General features: G+C 35.2%; 1 protein-coding gene across 1 annotated transcript; it reads left to right on the top strand.

The window, feature by feature from the left end:
• The first annotated feature begins 230 nt into the window (after positions 1–230).
• On the top strand, positions 231–7,022 carry LOC103936385 (probable LRR receptor-like serine/threonine-protein kinase At1g51880). The gene is made up of 13 exons (XM_048587087.1): positions 231–378; positions 1,283–1,820; positions 2,030–2,505; positions 2,616–2,754; positions 2,835–2,906; positions 3,068–3,139; positions 4,545–4,625; positions 4,966–5,138; positions 5,242–5,465; positions 5,564–5,690; positions 5,846–5,908; positions 6,128–6,317; positions 6,489–7,022. Exons 1-13 carry the CDS (start codon positions 243–245, stop codon positions 6,874–6,876), a joined length of 2,679 nt encoding a protein of 892 aa, XP_048443044.1. The 5' UTR covers positions 231–242; the 3' UTR covers positions 6,877–7,022.
• The last annotated feature ends 2,975 nt before the right edge of the window (positions 7,023–9,997 follow it).

Here is a 9,997-nt window from a genome sequence, read left to right as displayed (position 1 = left end):
CTTTCGAACATCATATGCGAGACGACTTTCCAGAAGTATTCTTATGAAGTCAACTTTCCAGAATAGTTTTGACTGGATACAGAGCATATCACATTTTCTAAGCATCCACACATCATTTCTAAGGTGACTGTATACATGTCTCATTCGGATCACTAATAACATTTAGCGTATCGAAAGGAGAATGATGATATACTTTGGAACCAATTCGTGTGTTGTGCGGCCTTGCTCTTATATAAAATGAGATGCTACGGAACCAATATTCGGTGTCTTGTGTTCCAAAGATGTCAAGGACAATGAAGCAACTCTTCCTCTTTGCAGCGCAGCTTGGTGGTTTTGCTCTTAATCTTTTGCTCCTAGTTCATGCCCAAGATCAATCAGGTATGAATTCTAAATACAGTATTATAATAAAATTAAGTATTTTTATCACAAATGATCCTTGAAATTAACCATCCCTATCAAAATGGTCTCTGACCCGGTCCCTCTTCTCCACCATCGATCTGCTCTAACACACGTTCTCCCAATAGATTTGTAAGTATTTGAATTATCAGATGAGCTCGCAGCTCCTTCATGATTAGAAAAGTACGCTTTTTTTCTCCTTCCTTGTTCTGCATGTGCGTATGTACATGCTTCAATTTCGCAGTGAGCTCAATCATGCAGCCTTGAATCTCCAAGAACGCAACTCTGTTGGCTTCGTCGACCATTTTACCCAAGATAGAATCTTTTTGAGTTCTTGGTTTTAGTTTGTTTATTGACCACAGATCTGGAAGAAGAGGTGGCCTTGAAACAAAATCCAGGTCCCATGCGCTCCCATTGGCCATGAAAAGCATATGACAAAGATCCATGAGACCTACCCCTTGATTAACCCCACAAAATTTAGAAATTCCCCACAAAAATCCCAAAAAAAGTTGAAAAAACATGTTAATGGTGGGAAAGTAGAATACGAACAGTACTGTTCATATTCTTTTTCTTTTTTTTTTTTAGTTTTTAATTATACAAATAAAAATTGTTTTTTATTATTTAAATATTTTCAATTCACATGTCAATATTTAATTGACTTGTGGGATCCAATCATACACCGCATCAGCACATGATATAATTTTTTTACGAAATTATGATAGAATGACCACATTAATATTTAACACCTATTTTCAAGGACTACATTGATCGATTTTCAATTTCATAAACTATGTTGATCAATTTCATGACCATTTATAATAAAAATCCGAAAAGTTAATAAACAATTAAGAACTATTTTCTTATATTTGTAATATATCTGTGCCAGGCTTCATTAGCATAGATTGTGGCCTAGGGGAAGATTCCAGGTATAATGACAATCCGTCAGGCATTACCTATATTTCAGATGAAAACTTCGTAGCCACTGGTGAACGGAAGCTTGTGTTGCCTGAATACAGAAACAAGTATTCCCTGGCATACAACTCTCTTAGAAGCTTCCCTGAAGGAATCCGAAACTGCTACAAAATAAATGTTACAAGTAAAACCAAGTATTTGATCAGAGCAGGTTTCTTTTATGGGAATTATGATGAACAAAATGAAATACCCGAATTTGAGATACATCTTGGACCTAACTTGTGGGATACAGTGAAGTTTGAAACAGAAAATAATATCGAGCTTGAGCTCATACATGTCCCTCTGCGAAACTATGTACATGTTTGTCTGGTGGAGACAGGCTCCGGGGTTCCATTTATATCATCTATAGATCTCAGGCCTTTAACCGATGCCTCGTACAAAACAGACAAAGGGTCCTTACCACTTCTCCGGCGGTGTGACACTGGTCTAAAATCTGGCCTTTGGGGATATAGGTAAGTGATTTACATGTTTCTATTGTTCTCAATTTAACCACATATACGGTATGGCAGGATCCTTTTTTTTTCACGAAATGATTTAGTGTTAAATAGTTGTAGAATCATTTATAATTAGCAATTTATATTCTGTCTAGTTTTCGAGGTAGGAAATATAACATTCATCAACATTGTATGCATGTATTGATGCAATACCTTTATTTGTATAGGTATCCATATGATATTCATGATCGATTCTGGAGTTACTTGGAGAACCAAGGCGCTTGGACAAATTTAAATACCTCATCCACCATCAATTCAGAATTCGAGTATCAACCGCCATCCATCGTGATGGACACAGCTGCAACGCCAAATACTTCAAATGAGCCGTTGAATATTTTCTGGGAGCCTGACACAGAAGTATATCATGTTTACTTGCACTTTGCAGAAGTTGGAAAGCTCCAACCCAACCAGTCTAGACAGTTCAACATTACGACAAACGGAGAGCTATGTAATGGGACACTTGCTCCTGATTATTTGTCCACAACGACAATATTCTGTACCGCTGAATCCTTGAGTGGATCAAGAGTACAAAATAATTTGTCAATTATAAAGACTGGAAACTCTACCCTTCCACCCATCCTCAATGCCTACGAGATTTATAAAGTGAAAGAATTCTTAATATCAGATACCAGCCAAGACGATGGTGAGTCATATTGATTCCTTACACAAGCTTAAATTCCTTGCTATTGGTTTATTGCCTCACCTAATATGTGAGTTTTATTAAGATCCTCTGTTTGCTTGTGAAAATATTAGTTGTGGCAATCACAAAGATCAAGTCAACCTATAATATTGAAAAGAACTGGCAAGGAGATCCTTGTAGCCCTCAAGTTTACTCATGGGATGGTCTAAACTGCAGCTATCATGGAAATGATCCCCCAAGAATTATATCCTTGTAAGTATAAATATCTTCACACCAAATTGCAGGTTAATTTTCAGTAATAATTTTATTGACGTTATGGACTTTGCAATCAGGAACTTGTCTTCCAATGGATTACAAGGGGAGATTTCTCCTTCTCTGTCAAATCTAACAATGATACAGACATTGTAAGTGTATCTAAATAATCTGTAATTTTGTGTGAAAACATATCTCGGTAATACTACGGCAAATGATCAACTATACCGAAAAAGAAATGACACGAATCATACTGGAAGAATTTCAGTCATCATAACCGGTTGTGTTAAATGAGTTGAGCTGCTCATTGCAGGGATTTATCAAACAACAACTTAAGAGGATCAATTCCAGAATTTTTGTCACAAATGCCGACGTTAAATGTCTTGTAAGTTATTTTGTTATAAATGTGTATGTGTGTGTGTGTGTTTTGTTATTGTCTTATAGGCTTATTTACGCATTTGAAACTCAATATGAGTCTTGCACCATGTAACTTAAATTGTGTCACTTAACTTCCTAAAACTCAACTTGTTTTTCACTTTACACATGCGGTCAAAGTCTGTTAAAAAATCCGTTAAAATTGGTGATATGATGCAAATATGACCCAGTTTTTGCACAAATGGATGCTGCTAGAAAAAATGTCCGCGCATTGCTGCGGGACTTAAATGCACCAGCCTTAACTACATGAATAAGACACATTTAACCTTAAAAAAATTCAACATAATCATGAATGAACAAAAAGGATGCATATAGGAAATTATAAAAAGCATTGTAACCGTAGATCCAAGAAATTATAAAAATTCATCCAGTCAAGAGACAATATAATAGTTGTGGGAAGGTGAGTATGGACCTAAGAATCTAAGATATACTTGATTTGCAATTCCATTATAATACAAAAATTGATACAAAAATCTGAAATGAACATGAGGTCTACAAAGGTTTTAGAACTTACCAATAAATGACGCCGGAAGAAGGCGCAAATATGGCCCCGAAAATCCCAGAAGAAGCAGATGACTCCTTCGACCCGAAAAACTCATAAGTGAAGAAAGAAGACAACAACCCAGTTAGAAGACGACGTGCCTCTGAATTTCTTCCCACCAATCTGACTCCTCAACTTCAAATAAAAAAACATCAATTCAATTTGGTCTAATCGAGTGTAATCCCATTAATCAGTCAAACCCAATTTGGTCTCACCGAACGAAGAATGAACAGGGGGTGGCAATTTTGTAAATAAAACGAAATTTGGGCTGAAATCAGCCCGGTGGCAAGCTCGTAAATAAAGTGAAATGCACCCAAAATTGCACAGTACCGTCCCCTTACTTTAAACTAAGTAAAGTAATGTGGATGCTACTTTAAAAAAAAAAAAACTAAAATTCCCGGATGTGTTTCAAAATAGTGATGACCTTTTGTGAAAGGACGTCGGAGAGACACCACCGACATCGAGCAATTTTTATTTTCTATTTTAAATACAAATTTGTTAAAAGTACCTAATGATGACCTTTTATTTTCTATTAAGTACCTAAAACTCCTTAACCTTTTAGTGTTATTTCAGATTCGTATCAATTATTTTTAATTTTTCAAATAAGTACCTAACCTATTGAAAATGTCATATTTATTAAGTCCCAGTTAATTTTTCTATTAAATGTACATGTGGCAAAACTGAGTTCAACCTATTGAAAATGTTACATTTAAATCCCAGTTAATTTTTCCGTTAATCCTATATCTTTTTATATATATGTTCTCATTTAGAAAGCATGGTAACTATATATGTACTGCTTAATCTACCTTTGCAGAAATTTGGAGAATAACAACCTCACAGGCTCAATTCCGGCGGTACTCATTGACAGATGGAAGGATGGTTTCATATCAATAAGGTGCGCCACCCTTTTTTCTGCGGAACGAGGATATTTGTTGAAGAAAATAGAGAATACTATATATTAAAATAGAAAAAATAAATATCAACGAATATCAACGAACATAAATTAATAAAGGATATGTGAAAAGTAAAAATAGGTGCGTGGATAGCACATCCCAAAATATAATCCACCAGTCTTTTTTTCTTTTTTTAACTTCTTCCTTCCTAGAAATTTAAAATGATGTGCCATTCTGCAGAAACTTAAAGATATAAGAAAATGTGTTACAATTTTTATTTGGGAATTATATGATCTTTTACCATAATTGATTAAACAATATAATATTATTTTCGTATGTCAGTTTGTGCGAAAATCCAAACCTATCCGGAAATGTTTCTTGCGACAAGAAGAAGAACAAGAAGTACAATTTTTTTGTTCTGATGATGATTGTTTCGGTTGTTGCACTGTCAGTCCTCTTACTAAGTGCAGCAGCTATCTGGTGTCGGGCTGCTTCTAAAAGGAAAAGGCGACTTGGTAAGATTCCATATTTGTTAATGTCATCTTCTTCTGCAATAAATAATCACAAACAGAAGGTTTTGATTGTATAAGATGCTTATGAAAAATGTTATGATTGCAGGAAATAGCACAGATGCAAATGTAGCCATTCAGCATGGGTCATTTGAGCGAAAGGGGAGACGGTTTACGTACTCTGAGATAGTACAGATTACAGAGGAATGCAAGAGGGTTCTTGGAAAAGGCGGCTTTGGAACAGTTTATCACGGCCACATAGACGACACTCAGGTAGCTGTCAAGATGCTTTCACCGTCATCAGTGCAAGGGTTTCAGGAATTTCTCACAGAGGCATGTTTCTCATATTAAATAAACTAATCCCACAGTTTTTAGGATCAATATTAATCTTATTAAATTACATGTAGCGCTTCTGAACTACTAAATTACAGGTTGATCTTCTTATGAGAGTTCATCATAGAAATTTGACAAGTCTTGTTGGATATTGCAATGATGAAACCAACATAGGCCTGATCTACGAGTACATGGCCAATGGAAACCTGCGAGAACATCTTTCAGGTTGATGAAATGAAATTACTCAGTACTAAATTTGCCATTCATTTCTTAATTAACTAGTACTTTTAAATTTTTTGGTAGTCCTTAATTTGATAATTCTATTTTCCTGGATCACCGACTTTATAAAATAAGATAGTTATATTTTTTTATGGACGCAGGTAGCAGATCAAATATCTTGAGTTGGGGACATAGAGTTCAAATAGCAATAGAAGCTGCACAAGGTCTGTATAACTAACCAATCATATTATTTAGGCACAAAAAAATGATACACCTAATATAGGTGTGTCCCACATACAGTTGGTACGTAGGGTTGAACTTTATTAGAGAGTATGTTAGCAACTCTTTGAGACTTTTGAGTTTGAGGAGCTTAAATACCAATCATTATTGATAACGAAATGGTATCTACTTTTTGAGAAGTTGTGTCTGGATTTTGAAAACAGGACTGGAGTATCTGCACTATGGCTGCAGTCCGCCTATAATCCACAGGGATGTGAAATCAACAAACATCTTGCTGAATGAAAAATTCGAAGCCAAACTCTCTGATTTTGGCATATCCAGAAGTTTCCCTACAGAAGATGGAACGCATATAACAACAACTGTCGCTGGCACTCCCGGGTACCTTGACCCTGAGTAAGAGTTTTTTTAATTTTTTTTGAGGCATCGTCTTTATGTCCTTACTATATATGCAAACAAACTTAAATTATATAATCAACAAGAAGAATGAAGAAAGAAACTATAAATCATTTTGGAAAACATTTTATATTGGATGATACGATTTGAGGTATATGGTTTGGCTTGCAGGTATTACGCATCAAACAGATTGAATAAAGAAAGTGATGTTTATAGCTTTGGGATTGTACTGTTGGAGATTATCACAAGTCGACCTGTTTTTTCTAGAACGCATGAGCGGACTTACATCAGTGAATGGTTCAGTTTCATGCTTCAAAAAGGAGACATTTACAGTCTTGTTGATCCGAGGTTAGAAGGAAAATTCAATATTAACTCAGTCTGGAAAGCTGTGGAAATAGCAAATGCATGCGTATCTCCATCTGCCATCGAAAGGCTAAGCATGAGTCAGGTAGTGGTGGATCTAAAGGAGTGCTTGGCAACAGAACTCGCTCGAGCAAACCCGAGGCATGAAACTGAAATAAAAAATTCCATTGCTATGCTACAACCCTCACTTAGGTAGTAGTACTAAATATCTCAACCAAATATATAAAGAGAGAGTTTGGGATGCATTATTTTCCTCTTTGTAATAAATACCGTAGTTTTTTTTATGGACTGCAACTATTTCATAATCACATGACGTGCGTCTTTTCGTGAGAAAGGCGAAAATGAAGATGTGATCTAAACAACTATTATGTTGTTTGCCATTGAAGGTCCTAGCGATTAAGGATTAAGTTGAAGTCAACTTCAAAGTAGACAATGACTGGTATATCCGTATATAGAGAGTTTATCTGGAAGTTTATTTTTCTAATTTAACAACAATATCAAATCCACTTTATCATTACCATTACGAAAAGGTAATGTTGTGAATATATTGAAACAAAAATTAAAGGGTCAATAACTTAGGAAGACAAGAAGCCTTATCCTAACACAATGTCAATAAGTTCACACGAGTTACGCACTTATTATTAAGTATCTAACTACTAGAGTTACTTATAAATATCGGGTCCATATACAGTCCAACGGTTGTTAAGATCTTTGACCAATGATTTGAAATTCGAACATGGAGTACATAAAAGTTTATGAAAGTTAATACTATGAACGGAATAAAACTTCTTCAGCATATGAGAAGGAGAAAGGCTAAGGAAACTGTCTCAAAGTAAGATTATTTACGTACTTTTCGTCATTTTATGTTTTTTGCATAATATTTTATAAAATAAATCGAATTAATGGTCTCAATGATGATAATGTATTCAGAAGATATTATATGGTAAAAAAAAAAGATAAATTACATTTTATCCTTTTAGGTTTAAGGTCGATTGCAACCTCATATAACATATTTAATACATTCATACATTTGTTTATCATTTTATTTTAATTTCAACATCCATTAATAAAATCGTTAAGTTGACTGTTAAATGATGATGTGGCAACTGGGAGTTCCAATTTTTTTTTTTTTTTTTTACTGATATGGCAATCCATTTTGGCATGTAGATAAAAAACATAAATTATACATAAAATTTTAATTATTTAATAAAGCCAAAATAAAATAAAATAAATACAAAAACCTAAAAGAAAAACTCCACAAGCCCACATTTCCCCTCCAAATCACCATCTTTTCCCATGCTGCTGTCTGGTTTTCCAGCAACTCTCCCAACCCCTCAAGGCCCATAAATTCTCCTCTATATGTTTCAATTTTGGTCCCTTATTCCAATGGATCTCTCTCGCAACTTCATGGGTAAGAAAATGCAAGAAATCTTAGATCCGCAAGCCAAATTGGAAAAAACCAATGACAATACCTCAAAATCTACGAATCTAACCTTTATTTTTTACTTCGATTTTTGACTTAAACAGCAGAGATTGCTCCGATCAGAGTCCCCCTACCGCTTCTCCTACTCGGTCCTTCGCCAAGTGACTGACTCGTTCTCTCTGATGCGCCGTCTGGGCCAAGGCGGCTCTAGGTGCGTGTCCTTCGGCTCAATCCCACACACTCGCCAGAGATCTTTTTAGCCCCCAAGCCTGATTCTCCGCTCGTTGTCTCGGTGCTCAGATTCTCCTCCGACCCAAATCAGCGCCGAAGTAGGAATTGGAGAGCAAGCCCCTCAGGTGGAGAAGAAGATGTGGGAGCAAGAGAGATGAAGGGAGAAAGAAGAAGAATAGGCAGGGCTGCAAGGAGGTTGACTTGATCTGGGTGGTGCGAATTAGGTTGTGAGTTTTTCTTGGGTTATGGCTCTTAGATGAAGGGAGGGAGAAGAAATTGGGTGGGGGAATTCGTGGCTTGTTTACGTAATCAAAATAGGAGAAATTGATTTGAGAAAGGAATTGGAACGAAGAAGAGTTAGGAATCGGAACATGAATGAAATTGAGTTCATATAAGTTATTTACTAATTTAGCTGAATCGGAATAAATATCAATATGATTACTAAATTACCTTTGTTTATTTTATTTTATTTTATTCTATATTTATGTTTATAAACATTTTAATTAGATATTTTTATTTATTTAATTAAAGTAAAGAGTTAAAATATGCATTATTCATTTATTGTGTATAAATTAGATTATAATCTAATTAAAAGTAAAAAACCTAGCCACATTCATCTTCCTACCCGCAGAAAAGAGAACTCAGATACCTTCAAAGCCTTCAAGACCTTCCTACCCTGTAGAAGAAAGAACCCACAAAGCAATTGGAGAGTCAAGTCCTTCCTACCCCGCAAACGAAATAACCCAGAAATTCAAAGAAATTCGTTTGCTCATGCCTATTTCTTTCTCAGGTTTATGGTGGTGCAGTGGTGATACAGAAGGGAGATGGAGAGGGAGAAGTGGTTAGTGCTCTAATTTTCAAGATTCTTTGATTCTTAGGGGCAAACAGAGAGTAGTTGTAGTGGGTATGGGATCTGGGCTTGGTGGAGCAGCATCTACTCGTGAGGTAGATGAAGCAACAACTTTGGTGAGGGAGATGATCACAATAAAATGAAGGGCAGCATTGGAATAATCACAACCAAGTGAGGGCATAATTAGTAAAAGAAGTCCATTCTCGATTCCCCTCCAGTCCAGGAATTGAAATACCTACCTCATGTAGGGAGTCCAATTCCTCCAAAATTAGGAGTGGGATTCCCCAATTGGTGTGGACCCCACATGTTTTTTTATTTCCCAAGATTAAGTAAACAAAGGTGTATCCCGTAATTGGAATCCGATTCCGTAAATTGATTCCGATTACGAATACGTAAACGTGCCCTTGGGTGAATGCGACTGGGGATAGGGAAAAGATGGGTTTTAGTTTTTTTTTTTTTTTTTTTTTTTTGAACTTTTCTTTAATTAATTATTTTAGTATTTAATATTCTGATTAAATTATTATTTTTTAAATGCATAGACATTTATTTTTTTTGTCACGTGGCACAAATACAGCAGTCACGTCCATATAAATGTAGATTTAATATTTGCCACGTCATTACTTAACGGTTTACTTAACAGATTTTCTGACAGATGTATGAAATTTAAATAAAATGATAAGTAAATGTATTAAATTGAAATATTTTAAAGATGTTGTATGAGGTTACAATCGACCATAAACCTGAAGGGATAAAATGTAATTTAACAAAAAAAAAATAATTAGAATTTAATTCAGATTTGAACTAAAAGAAAGA

Source organism: the organism of the source record quoted next, unplaced genomic scaffold, assembly GCF_019419815.1.
Source record: "Pyrus x bretschneideri cultivar Hongxiangsu unplaced genomic scaffold, Pyrus_bretschneideri_v1 Contig26, whole genome shotgun sequence".
Classification (NCBI taxonomy): domain Eukaryota; kingdom Viridiplantae; phylum Streptophyta; class Magnoliopsida; order Rosales; family Rosaceae; genus Pyrus; species Pyrus x bretschneideri.
The sequence above is the reverse complement of the archived record's forward strand: the minus strand, read 5'-3'. Positions and strand labels throughout refer to the sequence as shown.